At 48.4% G+C, this 19,633-nt stretch overlaps 1 protein-coding gene across 3 annotated transcripts in view; it reads right to left on the bottom strand.

Moving 5' to 3' along the window:
• Positions 1-3,855: 3,855 nt before the first annotated feature.
• KIF9 (kinesin family member 9) overlaps positions 3,856-19,633 on the bottom strand; it is a 58,150-nt gene continuing 42,372 nt past the window's right edge. For all 3 annotated transcript variants that reach the window (XM_068235208.1, XM_068235209.1, XM_068235210.1), the window contains exons 14-21: positions 17,859-17,949; positions 15,685-15,830; positions 14,245-14,439; positions 11,826-12,034; positions 10,798-10,977; positions 10,024-10,139; positions 7,025-7,129; positions 3,856-6,394 (exon numbers count right to left, since the gene is read on the bottom strand). In XM_068235208.1, the coding sequence (XP_068091309.1) occupies positions 6,287-6,394; positions 7,025-7,129; positions 10,024-10,139; positions 10,798-10,977; positions 11,826-12,034; positions 14,245-14,439; positions 15,685-15,830; positions 17,859-17,949 (1,150 nt within the window). In that variant the 3' untranslated portion in view covers positions 3,856-6,286. The remainder of the gene's footprint in view (positions 6,395-7,024; positions 7,130-10,023; positions 10,140-10,797; positions 10,978-11,825; positions 12,035-14,244; positions 14,440-15,684; positions 15,831-17,858; positions 17,950-19,633) is intronic.

Raw genomic sequence — 19,633 nt, 5'->3', positions numbered from 1 at the left:
TCTCTTGATCTCCGATCGCCGAAGGCTGGGGGGATGCCGTCTCGCTACATGAAAAAAAAAAATTTTGAAAAACGTATTTGCTGCCCCCTGGCGGATTTTAATAAACCGCCAGGGAGGTTAAGTGCGGTTCACATCAGAACGCAAAACTGATGTTTTTCATCTGTTTCCGCCCCCCCCCCATCGTAACCAATGATAAAACACAGATTCCAACAGATCCTATGTTATTACTAGAATCCGTTTAGGTCAGTTTTACACCTGATTTTTGCATTGCGGTGTGAAGCCCTGCTCCTGCTGCATCCCACCGTAACACGGTGCCGCCCCCTGCTCCATCATTCACACATACTGCGTCCCCCATTAACTAACATTACCCCAAGCACCGTGCATTAAGCGCAGTACTTTTGGTAATGCGCTGTGGGTTGGGATTGTGGCGAGATGAACACTTCCGATGCAACACGATAAGTGTAAAAGGTCCCACTGCCTTGCAATTGCCATTGCATTATTCTACGGTAATGCAGGGTAACCCAATGCACACCTGCAAGGCAAATGTAAAATAGTCCTTACACATCAGTTGGCAATACATCCATTGTTGTCAGCAGAACAGTGAGTCCTGACCTGCATGTCGCATTTCAGCAACAGGACTGTGGACTCAGTACAAAAATCACCCGACTCCTCAGTTTATGAAACCTCCAGGTACCCAAAATTGCTCCGATTCCTTAATGCTGGGAATACACCATACAATTTTCTGTTATGCTGGGGATACACGGTACGTTTCTGTACCGTGTATCGACCAGCTGATAATATTCAGCTGGCCCGATCAAGCCGCTCGACCCGCGCCCGCTCGATTCTCGCCTGCAGACAATGGCAGGGAATCGAGCGCGGATAAGGAAGCGCCGGTGGGGACGAGTGGTAATCGATCCGTGCGGGGACGTGGCGGGAGTCGAGCCGCCGGTCGACCCGTGTATTCCAGGCATTAGATTTACCTGCCAGATAGATAAAGTTCAACATGTTGGAAATGTATCTATCCTACCATCTATCTGCCGAGCAATTAGGCATTGTTCTACTCAGCAGGAGATAACCAGAAGACAATGCACCAGAGATAATGACCAATCTCTACCAGTACTTTACAGAAAATAATCTAATTATGCATTCTAACAGAAAATCTAAAGCCGGGCATAAACTGCATAGATTATGCGCTGGATCGAGCCACTGGCTCGATGCCGGCACATCCCCGCGGTCGGCTGCTAATCAGCCGTTCGTTTCTTCCATTGTTCTCCCCGCCGGTATCGAACGCAGTATCGATTCGGCGGGGTATCAGACAGGTTGGATCTTATCAATCGAGCCATCAGGCTCGATTGATAAGCCTCCCTCCTGTCTGTGTATGCCCAGCATAACAGAAGACTCTAACAGAAAATTGTATGGTGTATTCCCAGCATAAAGGTGCCCATACACTCGTCAGATTGGCAGCAGATAGATAAGAAGTGCATCTGATGATCTATCTGATGCGTTTTTAGAACATTTTTTACCAGGATAGAATTCCAATAGATTTCAGTTTGAAATCTATTGAAATTCGATCTGATGGCATTTTTTTGCCATCAGATTTCCATTAAGGCCAATGCAAACTGATAAGCAATCTCATCAGATCGACCTAAATTTTCCACCCTGCAAGTTCAATGGAAATCCATCGAAATCGATCGAAATCGGCCGTCGATCGGTCGATTGGCCAACCGATTTGCAATCGATCTATCGATCGGGATCGATCGGTCGGCCAGAAAATCGGCTGAGTGTATGGGCTGCTTAAGTCTAATTTTTACAAAGGTTATGGCCTCAATTCACTAAGCTTATCTCCTGTCTTTAATAACGTTTCTATAGTTATCACCATGGTGACGAGGCATGTAGTATTCAGGAAACATTTTACCTCAGGCAAACCTAAAGTTAACTCTTCTGTCTATAACTTAACTCTTCAATCCTTAAAGGGGAACTGAAGTAAGAGGTATACGGAGACTGACATGTTTATTTCCTTTTAAGCAATACCAGTTGCCTGGCAGCCCTGCTGATCTTCTGCCTCTAATACTATTAGCCATATCCCCTGAACAAGCATGCAGCAGATCAGGTGTTTCTGACAAGACTAGCTGCATGCTTGTTTCTGGTGTTATTCAGATACTACTGCAGAGAAATAGACCAGCAGGGCTGCCAGGCAACTGGTATTGATTAAAAGGAAATAAATATGGCAGCCTCCGTATACCTCTTACTTCAGTTCCCCTTTAAAATAACTCCAGAATTCTAAAGTTAAAGACAGGCTGTTAATTAACTGCATGTGAAAATAACTACAGAGGAGGTAACGTAAGGAATGAAGAGATAAGATAACTCTCTTGCGGTGTGGAGGTAAGTTTTCACTTGCCTTATTATCTCCAGCATGATCTTAGTGAATTGAGGCCAATGGATTTGGTTCAAAAATCATCCAACTCGGACTCCTGAGTTTATTGAAACCTCCAACTTCAGGTACCCAAAATTGCTCCGACTCCAACTTCACAGCCTTGATCAGCCACGAAGCTAGTGGAGCAGGTCACATGGTCGCAGTCCATGTCGCAGATGCCTGAGGGCCCTTTCACACCTGGGCGATGCATTACGTCAAATTGCCGCACTGCTACCACAGCCCAATGCAACCCTATGGGGAGGTTCATACTTCCCACAATGCGGTACGCTGAGCCGGAAGTCCCTGATCTAACGTGCAGAAACTACTTTACCATGCGGGACCCACGGCAGCCTGTCCACGTTGTGGCGCCCATGCGCGGAAGGGTATTTTTACAATATGCTTCTGTGCACTTCCGCATACCTTGAAGCAGGAAGTGACCGCAAGCGCTCGCTACTTCCTGCTTGGCTGGTGGCCAGACAGGGAACACCATGCACTAACGCAGTGTTCTATGAAAGAAAATCTGTAATGAAAAAAACCTCCCCTGGGGGGTACTCGCCTCGGGTGGGGGAAGCCTCCGGATCCTGTTGAGGCTTCCCCCGTCCTCCTCGGTCCCACGGCGGCGGTGAAAATCCTCCTGGAGCGGCAGGGATGTAAATATTTACCTTTCCAGGCTCCAGCGCAGGCGCAGTATCCGCTCCTACACACGGAGATAGGCGGAAATAGCCGATCCCCATCGGGCCGGTCTACTGCGCAGGCGCAAGTCTCCTGCGACTGCGCAGTGGAGCGGACCCGACGGAGATTGGCTATTTCCGCCTATTTCCATCAGAAGAGCCGAAACAGCGCCCCTGCTGGAGCCTAGAAAGGTAAATATTGAACAGGCTGTCGGATCTGTCGGGCCGGCTTTGAAGGGCTGCAGCGAGACCCCCGTGGGACAGAGGAGGACGGGGGAAGCCTCATTAGGATCCGGAGGCTTCCCCCACCCGAGGTGAGTACCCCCCAGGGGGCGTTTTTCTCGTTAGTGTCTCTTGAAGGCCTGTTTCTGGGGTGCGGCGTGCATCACTGCCGCCAGTTTACAGTGTGAAACCGGCCTCAAGCATCAGAGTGTTGTAAAGTGCGGCGTCAACCGCATGTATGTGACCTCCCCATGACCCTATTTAGTAGTTTTATGCTGAATTGGGCGTTCTGCATAATTTGGATTTCCCAATGCAGGAACTCTAATTCCAACACCAGCACTACTCCCCGGTACTACCTTGTAAATTGCCTTCAAGTCAAACCAAGGACATGATCGGAGGTTTTTATGCTCTGCCCACAACCCAGAAACATTCTGATAGGCTACCTGGCTTCTCACAACACTCGGGACAATCGATTGTGGCCTCTCTGAGGGACAGGAGCTTGGTGTTTAGGAAAAGCACGGGCACTAAATAATTAAAACAAACAAGTACTTTACTTTAGGGTAACATTTTATTTTTTCAATAAAGTGCACTGTGAATATTAAGCAAATTCTGATGTACATGAAAGGATCAAAACATAAAGGCAAAACACCTGCTCACAGCGCTCATGCATGGCTTTCTTCCTCCATGCACAAGCGCTCCGTTCTAATGGGCATGTGCAGACCTTACTTGCACATGCCCAGTCCGAATGTACTCTTCAACAGCCAGAAGATTATGCCACAGGCTCAAGTAAAATAGATTTAGATGGACCCTTTGCAGAACTAGTGAAGGTGGAGGAAGATATGGGAAACCTCGACAATCCAGGGACTTCCTGCTGCCAATGAAAGCATCTAAGGCCTAGATCACACTAGGTCCGGAAAGAGAACCGTGGCTCCGTTTTTCAGCCCGGGTCAAAACCGAAGCCACGGATAGCAATGTTAAAAATACCAGGCGTCTTCACCCCTCCCCCCCCCCCCAAAAAAAAAAACTGATCCGCGTTTGCAGGGACCCGTTTTCAAAAACTGAACAGACGGTCCGGATTTGCTGCATTTTCACAGACCCCGGACACACTGAGGGGTAGTGAAAATGAATGGGAAAACTGATCCCCCTCTACACAGGCAGAAATGGACACAGAAACGGATCAGCCTATGGGTGAGAGGGGGCCGCCATGCTAGAGGAGGAAGCAGCCAGGACTGGGGTGGGAGCAGGCAGGGGGGACGTCCCCTCTCCTCCCTCATCTGGGTCTGCCGTCCCTGCTCCCCCTCCAGCTGTCCTCTGATGTCGATTGGACGGTATTACAGGAAGTGAAGCGGCGAGTGGTGGAGTGCAAGGAAGTAAGTTCCCCACTCGCCGCCTGCTACATTATATTGATTTTAAATGACTTTTAAATTATTGAAACTAGCTGGAGGGGTAGCGGGGAACCCAGGTGAGGGAGGGGGGACCAACCCCCCGCCCCCCCCCCCCCCACCCCCTTCCTGCCTGCACTCCCCTCCAGCATGGTGGCCCCACAGCCAGGGCTGGGGACGTTTCCACGGACAGGAAACGTCCTTGCAAAAAAAAGCAATTTCTCTCAAAATGGAGAGAAAAAAAAATTGTTTACAAAAACGGCACAGGGCACAAGTATGGACCTAGCCTAACTTATTTTTTTGAAAACACTTCAGTTAAAGTGGACAGAAGATGTGGAACATGATGTCAGCTTGTCGGATGGGATGGGCGTGTTTTGACAATGTTGATGGGTAACCCCATACAGCTTTATTATACCTTTCTACCTGTTAAACATTTTAAAGTCTAGCCGAGCTGAAGCATAAATTTACCTAAGAAGAGGGAAACCTCTGGATCCTATAGTGACTCCCCGCACTGTCCCCCATCGCCGAGCATGACCCCTCCAAAGATTACTGACAGCAGTGTTCTCCCCAGAAATTTTTTCCAGCCGAGCGGCATGAAAAAGTAGCCGGGTGGGGCGAGATAAGAGAATGCAGGGCTGGTGCTTCTGTGCGCAACTCTGCTTACAGCAGAGGAGGAGGACAGCCGATGACAGCCGGGTGCTCAAGAAAACTAGCTGGGTGGAGCACCCGGCTAAAAGAGCCCGGGGAGAACACTGGACAAGTGCCTGTTAATCTGATCAGGGCTGCACCCCTCTTCAAGTATGAGCATGGCTATACTGTGCCTGCGTGGGTACAGCCTGCACAGTAAGCTGGGGCTGCTTGTACACGAGTGGCTACTGCGCAGGTGTGACCATGTTAGCTCAGTAGCAGCACGGCTGCTCTCGTGGCAGGAGAGGAGTCTGGCCCCAATCAGCAGGAGGGTCTCTGCGAGTGTCAGAGGACGCCAAGGAAAGCCCCATTAGGATCCAGAGGCTTTCCTCTTCCTAGGCAAGTAGGCAATTTTGGACCCAAATTTTAGCTTGGGTTCACTTTAACTTCCATACTGAGCTAACATCCTATGGGTGCGCATCATCAGAGCTCGCCCCTCCCGCCTGAACAAACCCGACTATGGTGCCTTCTTCAACAATGGTGACATCATGCAGCAGAGCGTCCATGTTTTCTTGACCTGGGCTTCAGCTGGACCAATAGCGGCCTGTTGTGTGGGTATAAGCTACCCATAAGCCACTGTGAACACATATTGCATCAGTTTCTGTCTATTGCAGTAACCATATCAATTTATAGTGGCCTTTATGCTTTGATACACCTTTGTATTTTGTAGGTTTATAAAAATATACAAATAACTATTATATTTCAGTATCAGCGATGAGGCGGTCTGCCTGCTGGGGAATACTTTATTGGAACAGCCCATTGGATGTCACGGTGTTGCGGCGCCCTCTGGTGCTGTCTGCTGGTTGTACAGTGGTCAGGCTGATATCACAGTGCTGCAGCACCCTCTGGCGGCTGCTGGTTACACAGCAGCTAGGCTGATGTCACAACGCCCTCTGGTGGCTGTCTGCTGGTTACACAGCGGTCAGTGTGGAGGGCGGCTTGTTCTTCACACTGCTGGTGATCAGACCGGCTTTCTTCTTGGCTGGGGGGAGATGGGCCATGGCCCGGCTGTAGTTGTGCTGCAGAAAAATACGTGACATGAGAACTATATATTATTTCATACCGACCGTATAAGCTTATGGACCACACCACAGCCAAAGGTAAAGTGTCAAAACCGTTCGTTCACAGCTTAAAGCTGGCCATACATCACTTGATGGACCCTTAGATTAGACCTCTATTCAGAGAGGGATCTATTGCCTGTCCTCACACTGTCCAGCAATTTGCAAAAGATTTTGGGGGTCCCCACCCCCCCAACAGTATTTGGCTAACCTCCGCATAATGCAGGGCACTGAGCATTTCCTCCTTCCAGCAACGGGACAGGTCCTCTTTACGCCTCTTCAGTGTACAAGCACCGTACAACCAATCACCATGCAGCTTCTGCCCCTGTCACGTGACATACAGGGAGGGAAGCTGTGTGGTGATTGGCTGTATAGCGCATTTAAACTGAAGAGGAGTGAAAAGGGCCTGCCCCCCTCACTGGAAGGAAGCAATGTATAATGCTTCACTGCTGCTCTGTATTCTGTACAAGCATGGGCCCCTCAGCGATGGCAGTGGTCGTGGGGGCTATTGTTATGCCCCAGCTGGAGAGGGGTCATAGCACATATACGGAAGATCCTCTGTTCTAATTGGCTTACACGGAGGATACAAACCTTGTGGTTGGATTTGATCCTGGCGTTGTGGAAAGCCAGAGAGTCGGGAACCTCCATCAGCAGCTCTTGCTGTAATCTGTCATATCGCTCCTGCTGGTCTTCACCCTGCACGATACAGAGACAACGTCACAGGAACAGTCTGTTGTATAGCGCTTTGTTTCTGTTGGGCTCAAAGCGCTTGAGAGCTGCAGCCACTAGGGGGCGCGCTCAATAGGCCACCCTGGAGCATTAGGGAGTCTAGTTTTAGCCAGGATTCAAACTTTGGTCTCCTACATCAAAAGTGACAGCCTTAAAGCAAACCTGATGTTAAAATATGTAAAATAAATCATATGTGTTTTGGGAACGTTTGGTGATGTCATGAGATGTGCTGGTCATGTGACGGGAACGTTTGGTGATGTCATTAGGGGTGCTGGTCATGTGACGGGAACGTTTGGTGATGTCATTAGGGGTGCTGGTCATGTGATGGGAACGCTTAGTGATGTCATGAGATGTACTGGTCATGTGATGGGAAAATTTGGTGATGTCATGAGATAGGAACGTTTGGTGACGTCATGAGATGTGCTGGTCATGTGATGGGAACGTTTAGTGATGTCATGAGATGTACTGGTCATGTGATGGGAAAATTTGGTGACGTCATGAGATGTGCTGGTCATGTGACGTAAACGTTTGGTGATGTCATGAGATGTGCTGGTCATGTGATGGGAACGTTTGGTGATGTCATGAGATGTGCTGGTTGTGTGACGGGAAAATTTGGTGATGTCATGAGATGTGCTGGTCATGTGATGGGAACGTTTGGTGATGTCATGAGATGTGCTGGTTGTGTGACGGGAAAATTTGGTGATGTCATGAGATGTGCTGGTCATGTGACGGGAACGTTTGTTGATGTCATGATATGTGCTGGTCATGTGACGGGAACGTTTGGTGATGTCATGAGAGGTGCTGGTCATGTAACGGGAACGTTTGGTGATGTCATGAGAGGTGCTGGTCATGTGATGGGAACGTTTGGTGATGTCATGAGATGGGAACATTTGGTGATGTCATGAGATGTGCTGGTCATGTGACGGGAACGTTTGGTCATGTAATGAGAGGTGCTGGTCATGTAACGGGAACGTTTGGTGATGTCATGAGGGGTGCTGGTCATGTGATGGGAATGTTTGTTGATGTCATGAGATGTGCTGGTCATGTAACGGGAACGTTTGGTGATGTCATGAGAGGTGCTGGTCATGTGATGGGAATGTTTGGTCTGGTCATGTGATGGGAACGTTTGGTGATGTCATGAGATGGGAACGTTTGGTGATGTCATGAGATGTGCTGGTCATGTGACGGGAACGTTTGGTGATGTCATGAGAGGTGCTGGTCATGTGATGGGAACGTTTGGTGATGCCATGAGATGTGCTGGTCATGTGATGGGAAAATTTGGTGACGTCATGAGATGTGCTTGACATGTGACGTAAACGTTTGGTGATGTCATGATATGTGCTGGTCATGTGACGGGAACGTTTGTTGACGTCATGATATGTTACATAGTTACATAGTTATTTTGGTTGAAAAAAGACATACGTTCATCGAGTTCAACCAGTGTAAAGTACAACACCAGCCTGCTCCCTCACATATCCCTGTTGATCCAGAGGAAGGCGAAAAAACCCTTACAAGGCATGGTCCAATTAGCCCCTAAAGGGAAAAATTCCTTCCAGACTCCAGATGGCAATCAGATAAAATCCCTGTGCTGGTCATGTGACGGGAACTTTTGGTAATGTCATGAGAGGTGCTGGTCATGTGATGGGAACGTTTGGTGATGTCATGAGATGTACTGGTCATGTGATGGGAACAATCGTGGTTGGGGTGTCTTGGCACCCTATGGGAAAAAAAGATACAGGAGACAAAAAAGGGAGCCCGATAGTGCAGTATGTCAATAGTAGGTGTGTGGAGAAATCAATTGATTGAAAGGGCTACTCACAAAGGAGGGTTGCAAGGGGCAACCGACCACAGGAAGCAGGTGGAGACCATAAACCCGACTCCACTCGGGGTGGTCCTGGACGGACCTGGTTGCGGTCGCTCTCTTAGATGAAAAAGGATGCACAAAACATTAACCGTGGTAAAACAACGGGTGTTCTGTCACCACCCCTCGGACAAACATGTACGGGGGTATAACTATGCACAATAAGGGAAAGAGGCGCCCTGATTTGAATAAAAGCTTTTAAAACCAGTTTAAAAACGAAAAAGAAAAATGAGGTATCTTACCTCAATGACGAAATCTCTGTAAACTTACAAAAGATTTTTATTTGAGCACAGGCAACGCGTTTCGCGGGTCTGAGCCCGCTTCCTCAGGCCAATACAGTGCCAAATGACAGAAATCATGTAGCATAGGGAGCCTGAGGCTCCCTATGCTACATGATTTCTGTCATTTGGCACTGTATTGGCCTGAGGAAGCGGGCTCAGACCCGCGAAACGCGTTGCCTGTGCTCAAATAAAAATCTTTTGTAAGTTTACAGAGATTTCGTCATTGAGGTAAGATACCTCATTTTTCTTTTTCGTTTTTAAACTGGTTTTAAAAGCTTTTATTCAAATCAGGGCGCCTCTTTCCCTTATTGTGCATGTGATGGGAACGTTTGGTGATGTCATGAGATGGGAACGTGTGGTGATGCCATGAGATGTACTGGTCATGTGATGGGAAAATTTGGTGACGTCATGAGATGTGCTGGACATGTGACGTAAACGTTTGGTGATGTCATGAGATGTGCTGGTCATGTGACGGGAACGTTTGGTGATGTCATAAGATGTGCTGGTCATGTGACGGGAACGTTTGGTGATGTCATGAGATGTGCTGGTCATGCTATGGGAACGTTTGGTGAGGTCATGAGATGTGCTGGTCATGTGACAGGAACTTTTGGTGATGTCATGAGATGTGCTGGTCATGTGACGGGAATGTTTGGTGATGTTGGACATTGTGGCAAGAGGTAACTCCACAGGGGAAGGGGGGACACAGTAAAACCACTCACCAGTGACAGCAGCTTCTGTACAGGGAGGACTCCAGGCCTCAGACTACCCCCAACCTTCACTGAATTCTGCACCTCCTCCGGGAGGACAAAGGACTCGTTATACCAGGCTTCAAACTCTGTAAGGATGAGATGACAGTAAAATAAATATACATTGTGTTTGTGACAAATTGGCATAAGAGAAACCTCCTGATCGACTAAAGGTACCCATAGATCTAGCGATGATGGGCAGATGTGACCAAGAGACAACTCTCTCTCTAATCGAGTCTGCAGTACACTGGCAGCATTCTTCTGTACTGTAAGAGGATGCCGCCGATGTGGTGTAGAGCACAGGTGCCGCTCCCAGCATGGAGGGTGAGAGCCGCTGCCTGCACAATACATCTGAGGGAGGAGCAGGACGAGGCAGGGAGTGAGGGGAGCGCTGCAGCTTTGTCATAGGTAACCCACCAGGGGGACATTTAAGGAGGTTGGCTGCCTCTCCCACATGAATCGCATGTAGGCATGAGCCTATACTGCCTTATGGAGAATTATTATGTAGAAAATCTGTTGCAGGGAAGAAACAATGCACTGTAGCTAAACCTCACCATTATAGGAGGAGACACAACCTACTGCAGGGAACTATCGACATTAAGGGAAGGGCAGAGGAACAAATTAATTAAGTGAATTCTTACCTTTGTGGGAATGCAACTGATGGGGGGAAAATGGGGCAAGGTTAATAACACTTCTAACCACATGCAGTCTTTACATGAGAACAGCAGAGGGCGGTAAGGTTCAAACCTGTAAGCAGTCTCTGCCGACATTGATCCACCAGCTTCTGGCAGTACTGCACCTCGGCCTTCAGGTCCTGCAGCTCATCATAGTCAGCTCGATATTGCTTCTTCAGGTCCTTCAGCCGGACGATGAGCATGAACTCCTGCTCGTCAATAATGACCTGGCCTTCATCGCTGATGTATTCACCTGAGAGAAGAAACGTGAGCAGTCAGTGTGCGCCAAGAGGAAATATTCCCATAATGCAACACAAGAGACAGCCAATCAAAACGCTTCTCAGAGCACGTCTCCAGCTGAAGAGCTAAACTGTCAAACTACATTTTTATGGCTTGGTTTTAGTCTTTGTTGTGATTGTGGTCCTGCATAGCAGGGTGGAAACAGCAATGCGGGATGCCACTATACACTACAATGTAAATGACGGCTATGGCAGCACTGACTGGAAAATTTGGCCACTGCAGGTGCTGGAGTTTGGCCATTGTATAGCCAAATGTTGATTATTGTTGGAGGGGACGAAGTGGCAGCGTACATCTGAGTCGCTATGTGCAGGGCATTATGGGTACACATCTGAGTCGCTATATGCAGGACATTATAGGTAGACATCTGAGTCCCGATATGCAGGACATTATAGGTAGACATCTGAGTCCCGATATGCAGGACATTATAGGTAGACATCTGAGTCCCGATATGCAGGACATTATAGGTAGACATCTGAGTCCCGATATATGCAGGACATTATAGGTAGACATCTGAGTCCCGATATGCAGGGCATTATGGGTAGAATTCTGAGTCCCGATATGCAGGGCATTATGGGTAGAATTCTGAGTCCCAATACGCAGGGCATTATAGGTAGACATCTGAGTCCCGATATGCAGGGCATTATGGGTAGACATCTGAGTCCCGATATGCAGGGCATTACGGGTAGACATCTGAGTCCCGATATGCAGGGCATTATGGGTAGAATTCTGAGTCCCGATATGCAGGGCATTATGGGTAGACCTCTGAGTCCCATAGTTAAGCACCCCTCCCATAATACCCACCTTGTTTCTCTCTCTCCAGTTTGGTCACATTGAGGTTCTGTGAGGTGATGTCAATCTCTCTCTTGATCATATTGATCCTGTTGGTGAGCTCCTTCAGTTTCCGCTTCCTGTCTGCCAGGATCGACTTGTTCTCCTTAAATATTCGGTTCAGTTCAAACCCTCGCTCTGCCTTAAAGTCCTCAAACGCTGCAGATTTTGGAGGCGGAGAGCTGTGTGGGGAAGAGAGCAGACATTAATGATTCTGTGAGGAAAGAGGTAGAAGGCCCAGTTAGTATTACGCATCTTGGATTAAGTGAAAGGTTGGGGATAGTGGTTACCAGGCCATACACACAGATTTTCTCATTCCATTTCAAGCAGTTTCGATGACTGTTATTGAACTTGCAGGGAATCAGTGTCACAAAAATGCCCAATCGATTGATTTCCAATACATTGTGGTCTAAAATCGGTCGGACCAGATGGAAATTTTGGTAGATCGGGCGGGGCAGAATCGCCGTTTTATCGTGGCTCATAGCTGCAGTTCGATTGATGCTGCTGGAATCTATCGAAAATCACTCTGCAGTGTATGGACAGAATCGATTGCTCTCTGTATTGATTTTAATCAGAGAGATAACGATTGTTTGAGACCATCGAGCAAAAATCGATATGTGTACGGCTTGCTTTAGGATTTTATCATCGAAGAGGGAAAGGTTAGCATTAGAGAGCAGTGTGTGCTATGCGTCCCCAAAAAGAAAGGAAAAAAAAATAGAAAAATGGCAATTCTGTTTAACCTAACTTGATGCCATCTCCACTGCCTTTCTAGCCTGACTTTAATCCATTAAACATAATAGTTTGTATTATTGTTTTAAAGCGGAATTAAACCCAGCATTTCTTCTTTGCTATAAAAAAATATTTACAGCATATTATATACTATGCTACCACCATTTTTCTTTACTAGAACAGCATTTAATTAGTTAAACACAGGACTTAAAAGTTTAGTGCAGAGAAATCTGGACGCATCTGAAGTTTAGATAATGTTATCTTGTGTTTACTTAATTGTATCAAGTGAGGAATGTAAACATTCTCTGACTGTGCAGAAGCTCCTGGACACAGACAGACACTGAAAGCATTTCTGCCTTCAATCTATAATTAACCACTTCAGGATTCGGCGTACGCTTAACTACGCCCCTGAATCCTGAAGTGGATGCCATGGAAACGGCCGCTCGTATGAGCGGCCGTTCCATGTCAGTTCACGGAGCGTGTCTCCGTGAACACCCTGCGAGCCGCCGATCGCAGCTCGCAGGGTAAATGTAAACACACGGGGAAGATCTTCCCCGGTGTTTACATATATACGGCGCTGCTGCGCAGCAGCGCCGTAGAGGAGATCGACGATCCCCGGCCTCTGATTGGCCGGGGACCGCCGGCACCTGATAGGCTGAAGCCTATCCTATCCGGCGCAGGACGGAACTCCGTCCTGCGCCGCTCACAGAGTGAGAGGGAGGGAAGGGGAAGGAGGCCAGGAAGCGCTGCGGAGGGGGGCTTTGAAGAGTCCCCCCCCCGCAAGCGCATGCAGCCGGCGGCGATCAGACCCCCCCCAGCAGGACATCCCCCTAGTGGGGAAAAAAGGGGAGGGAAGTCTGATCGCCCTGGCTGCTAGCTGATCGGTGCTGCGGGCTGGAGAGCCCACGCAGCACCGATCAGCGAAATATCCCCTGGCACAGAAGTGGTTAATAAAACCAGTTATAAATAAAATGCAGCTCTCAAAGCAAAAAACTGTACTTTTGGGAACTTGTAATTTCTCAATGAATAACAATACTTAGGCACAAATGCAAATATGATAACTGTATGGCATGTAAAAAGTAGGAAAACATGTTTTTATTGAATATTGTGTCAGGGTTTTATACCGCTTTAATTCTCCCCAAAAACTTTTAAAAACTAAAACTCCTCAGCAGACAGTATTTATGTATGCCCGGAAGAAGCCGCATATAGCGGCGAATCGATGGACATACATAAATCGGCGAATCGATGGACATACAGCATTTACAAATAAATGCATACATCGATAGTATTCCTTTAAGAATTGCAATCAATTTTTTTGACTGATTGTAACATTTCAAAAATGTGACCAATGTGCCACACACCGATGTTCAATTTTTCCCTAATTATCATAAAAATGATTGGAAACTGAGAAAATTGCTAGGGTGTGTATATTAATAAATTGACAATCTAACACACACCATACAATCTTTCGAAAAATTGAAAGAAAATTTCCAGCATTCCGGATCGATAAAAATTGAAAAAGAAAGGGAAATCCGATCGGATTTTTCAGTCGAATTAAAAGAAAAAGCTTTCGTTTTTTGGGGAGATCTGATCATATTTATCGAATTGCTGTAAAATTGTCTCATTTTATTGTATATAGACAGACACAGACTCCGACTCTCACCTGGGCCGGCTGACTTCCTCTCTGGCAGGAGGTTGGGTCTCCATCATGGTGGGCTCCACCTGCTCTCTCCCCGCCGTCTCCTTCACATCCAGATCCCGCAGAGACACGGACATCATGGTCTTGGTTGGTGAAACCGGTTCCAGATCCTTGTAGCCGGTAGCCGGACTCACCGCGCCGTCTCTCCTGCCGAGAGGACTGGAAACAGCATAATGTGTCACCCAACATACATCTCATATTTATAGCCTGGATTTCCAGAGCCGTTCCTTATGCTGGGCACGCATTATACAAGTATTTTCAAAATACTACTTTCAAAATAATCATTGTTGTACCTACACCTAAACTGCACAGATCGGCTGTGACGTGATAGGACTGTACCATGCCTGTTGTCAGACTTACATGTGACCCCCTTCCCCCCCCCCCTTCAGCTACTAGATGTAGTCGGAATGTGAAGCGAGAACAGCAGCTGCTACAACGCAAAACTGCATTTGCCACGATGAGGGGCGGGAACGGTTAGTGAGATGCTAACAATTTCATGTTGATGCAGATTTTATGCAGCTAGGGCATGGACCAATCACGTACACCAGTTGATGATGATTACATACAGTTAACAAAATCTGCTTCAACTCGTAATAATGAGTGTCTCATTTTACTGCAACTAAACCTAACCCTACTCTCTCACAGAAGTCTCCCTCTACCAATGCCTAACCCTAAGACCCCGCTGGTGGTGCCTAACCCTAAGACCCCGCTGGTGGTGCCTAACCATAAGGGCCCTTTCACACTGACGTGGTGCGGTATGGCAAATTGGTGCACTGCTACTGCAGGCTAATGTATCCCTGTGCGGAAGTTCATACTTCTCACGTTGTGGTACGCTGCGCTGGAAGTCCCTAATCTAATGCTAGTACAGAAGTGCGTTACCGTGCGGGATCCACATCGATCTGCATCGGCCCAGGACTAATGTTAGTCTATGGCGAGGCAGGGTTTTTAAAAAAAAGTTGGCGTGCGGCGCGCATGCGTATTTTAACAAATCGCTTTCGTGCAATTCAGCATACCCCGAAGCAGGAAGTGACCTGCAAGTGTGCGTCACTTCCTGCCTGGCTGGCGGCCAGACAGGGAACACCATGTACTGGGTGTGACGCATCACACCGCTGTTGCTAGTTTGCAGTGTGAAACCGGCCTAAGACACCCCCAACTCCCCCCCCCCCCCCCCCCGTGGTGCATAACCCTAAGACTACCCCCGGTCATGCCTCTGCTACACACAGAGCTCTTGCCATGGGTGCTGCGTGCGATAACACCATCTCTATATTACCCGGACGAGGGCTGCAAATCTTTAGAACCCAATAACAGGCAATTAATAAAATAACCCCCCCCCCCCCCCCTGGCTTTCTAGCATTAGTAAACGTTCCCCCGCTGAGATACAAGGCTGCATCTGGCCCCTCCCACCTGGACGTCTCCTTGGTTTTGCGGCTCCTGTGCTTTCTGGCGGATATGGAACTGTTTGGTTTTGAAGAGAACGGTGCCACTCCGATGCCGAAACTGTGCCCGTCCACGTCGCCAACCAGCTGTCCCTCTGTATCCACCAGTCCAGCCTGAGGGCAGACACAGGAAGACGTTGTATATTCAATTACAACAACCCAACAGCCCCACCCATCAGCTTGGCATGGGAGCACAAACAAGAGGATCATAGAGCAGCTAAATAGATGTGCTAGGCTGTAGGTGATATGTTTGTACTACTACAGAGACATGCTCAGATCAGGAGCGCAACTATTATTTTGTATGGTTGCTACCTGCAGGTCCCGCCTCCCTGTATGAGCACACTGCATACAGAAGACACAAGCGTTCTGTCTACCAACAGTCCTGTGGTGGTGCATTCATTGCTGAGGATGTACATCGAAATCCTTGACGCTTAGCTGAAGCTTCATAGGATGTAGATCTGCAGCGTCTGAACTATGGGTGGCTAAGGGCTTATTTCCACCGGGAGCTGCGGGCTGTTTATGATTTGACCATGGCTCCTGTTCTGCTGTGTAGCCCCAGCCCGATTCGTTAAGCCGTGCTGGTGGGGTGACTGGGTGCAGGTGGGGGTGCTGGCTGGGGTCACTGATGTGCCTGATGGAGAAAAAAACGACTGGCTTAACAGAAGTCTCCCATCCGCTACTCCAGCATTGCTCTCTCCTCCCAGCACAAACAGGGGGTGGAGCCTAGCACTTGTGTGGGCAGGACCTGGCAGGAATATAAGTGGGCTGAGTGGGAATGTGGGTGGAGCTGTGCAAGTGGGGGTGGGCACTGCTCCCTGGCCAGAACTATAGATATATTGTCAGGCCAGCCAGGAAGCTATTCATGCGCCGGCAGCAGAAAATTCCCCCCTCACTCGCCTGCTGCCTAAAGATGCAGCAGGGAGGGGGAGAGGCTAGTTGGGAGGAGGGTGAGTATTCAAGATTGTAACATTTTGTTAAAAAAATTTATTTTAAAAAAGTCCTCCACCTCCAGACAGCCCTAGTGGCATAGAGTTGTGGTGATCCCTACTCCTCAGGACCTTCATCCAGCGTCCCGGGACAGAGTCTCCTAATCGGGATTGTCCCGGGGGAAAATGGGACGGTAAGCCATGTTACAGTTAGGGCCGGATTTAAGCCAAGGCCAAATAGGCCATGGCCTAGGGCACCACAGGATCAAGGGCAGGTTGACAGCAGGCTATAGTAGGGGGAAGGGAATGGTCACATAGCTACCTATACTGGAGGGACTCAGGGTCATCAGACTATCTATACGGAAGGGGGACGGGTCATTTGGCTTTTTATACTAGAAGGGAAGGGTCATTGGGATACCTAAACTAGAGGGAAAGGAGGGGGGGTCATCATCAGGCATCTTAATTAGAGGAGGGGGAGAGGGTCATCTGGCTACCTATGCCGGAGGGAAGGGTCAACGGGCTGCCTATACTGGAGGAAGGGGGAAGCGTCAATACTGGAGGGCGAGGGGAGGGGATTATCTGGCTATCTATACTGAAGGGGGGTGGCTGCTGACAGTGGCCTTGGATGGTAAAAAGTACAAATCCGGCCCAGAGGTAGGCAGAGTTTCGCGGTGCAGCTCACAGCTACTGGAAACGGGCACTAAGCTGCAGTGAGAGGTGAGGCTGGGAAGAGGCATTTTATTACAGGATAATCAAATCCAGCTATGAATATTTTGATACTGAGTAAGTACATACTGGTTATCAGATAAAGTTAGGCACAGAGTTGGTAGTCAGCTTCAGATGCTAGGGTTAGAATGTTAAAGCGAACCTCCAGACTAAAAATCTACTCAGCAGCACTGAAAATGCTTGGTGTTTCTTTAACAGGTTCACAGCATCAGAACTTTGTTTTTCATACCTATGCCTAATTTTTAGCTGCTTAGAAGCTAAGCTCCGCCCCATTAAAGGAAACTACCTGGGCGTTTTTCCCCTGATGCTGTGCAAAGCATGATGGGATTTCTGCTGTTGTTTTCGTTGCTTAGCAACTGGGAGGGGTGATCCAATGTTGGGGAGGGAGGCTAGGGTTAGATCTCAGGAACGTGCTAATGCTTTTTGCTGAGGGGATTGGTTAGTAAGCCAACTGATAAAGTAGAAGCAATGATAACACCACTGAACTCACCTTCTGCACAGCGGACATGGCTGCATAGTCGTTCTTATCTATCAGCGCATATTTCTGCCTCAGTCGGGACTCCATTTCCTGCTCCTGCTGGCTGCAAAGTCAGGATAATTCCATCAAATGAGACACAACCACAGAAAAACTCAACTTTTACATCTATTATTTCATCAGCCTCTCAAATCCATTTCAAAAGTACTGTATTTTCATTTAACATATTGATCACATGATGAGTCATCTGACTTCCTCTGGGTGTTACAGGTTGGACTGGCTCCACCCTCTCAGTCTATCTCATGGCGAAATACCATCTGGATCTATTTCCCATTTATAAGCCTGACCTGGGATGTTACAATAGCAGTGGCGTAGCAATAGGGGGTGCAGAGGTTGCCACCGCATTGGGGCCCTTCCCTCATCCCCAGTATTAGCTCTCTATTGGTCCTGTGCTGGTAATATTCACTTCAATAGATCATTTGAATAGTAGTAATCAATAACAAGCTGCTCCCCATCCCCTTCTTGCATCTCTGACACTGTAGCTGCCATTGGCAGGTTTTGGTGCGCCGTATCAATTGTTATGTATAGAGTGCTTGGGGGGGCCCCATTGTAAAACTTGCACCAGGGCCCACAGCTAGTTAGCTACACCACTGTACAATAGCAAACTGCTGTGAGCAGTGGTGTAATTCATGGGGCCCCCTAACAAAACTTTTAAGGGCTCCCATTCAAATGTTTACACTCCCTCCCTTGCCTCCCCTTGGGGCCCTTCACAGCCTGGGGGCCCATCTCACAAGGGTCATAAAACAAGTGTGGCACCCATAACAAGTGTAGCCACAAAACTCCGGATCTGGAGTATAGTCCCCTGTGTTGGAGGAAGGGAAGCTTAGTAGTTGGGGCCCCCCACAGCTCTGTCTGCCCCCCCCCCCCACCCCGTGATTGCAGGGGCTGCAACCCTCTAGCTACGCCCTCGGCTATGAGAAATGTGAAAATCACCCGAAAACAAAATCAATGACAATCATCATTAGATGCTGAAGTTTAAAGGGACTCCGAGCTCTGAATAAACACAAAATTGGTACTCACCTGGGGCTTTCTGCAGCCCACCGTAGGTCGGGAGGTCCCACGGCGTCCATCTGGCTCTTCTCCCTGGGCCTGTCCTGGCCGGCTCACGGGCGACACTGGGCCCGAGTGTCGGGCTCCTCCTTCTTAAACGTCACGGCTGTCGTCACCACGCCGGCCGCCTCGCATCATCACGGCGGCCGGCGTGACAGTACGGTGCATGCGTGATTAAACCGCCGGGCAGCCATTTCTGGACAGGCCCAGGGAGAAGAGCCAGATGGACGCCGAGGGACCTCACGACCTACGCTGGGCTGCAGAAAGCCCCAGGTGAGTACCAATTTCATTTTTATTCAAAGCTCGGAGTCCCTTTAAACTTAAAGGAAACCCGATGTGAGGAACAGAGCGACATATGGAGGCTGACATATGTATTTCCTTTTAAACAATACCAGTTACGTACACAAGTGAAGAGGCAGCACACTACGGGCTTTGCTAATTAAAGCATATATTGTAGCAGAACAGCACACACTACATGTTACGTAGCATCACGGTTCTTCATCAGGTGAAGTGTGCTGTTCTGCTACAATATATGCTTTAATTAGCAAAGCCTGTGGTGTGCTGCCTCTGCACCTGTGTACATTGCTTTGATACTCAGGATGGCGACCTGTGTGAGGATAGGCACCGGCTAGCCAGGGACCTGTTTTACCTGTGAAGGTTCCAGCACCGTGTTTCTCAGT

The sequence above is a fragment of the Hyperolius riggenbachi genome, chromosome 5 (assembly GCF_040937935.1).
Source record: "Hyperolius riggenbachi isolate aHypRig1 chromosome 5, aHypRig1.pri, whole genome shotgun sequence".
NCBI classification, from domain to species: Eukaryota; Metazoa; Chordata; class Amphibia; order Anura; family Hyperoliidae; genus Hyperolius; species Hyperolius riggenbachi.
The sequence above is the reverse complement of the archived record's forward strand: the minus strand, read 5'-3'. Positions and strand labels throughout refer to the sequence as shown.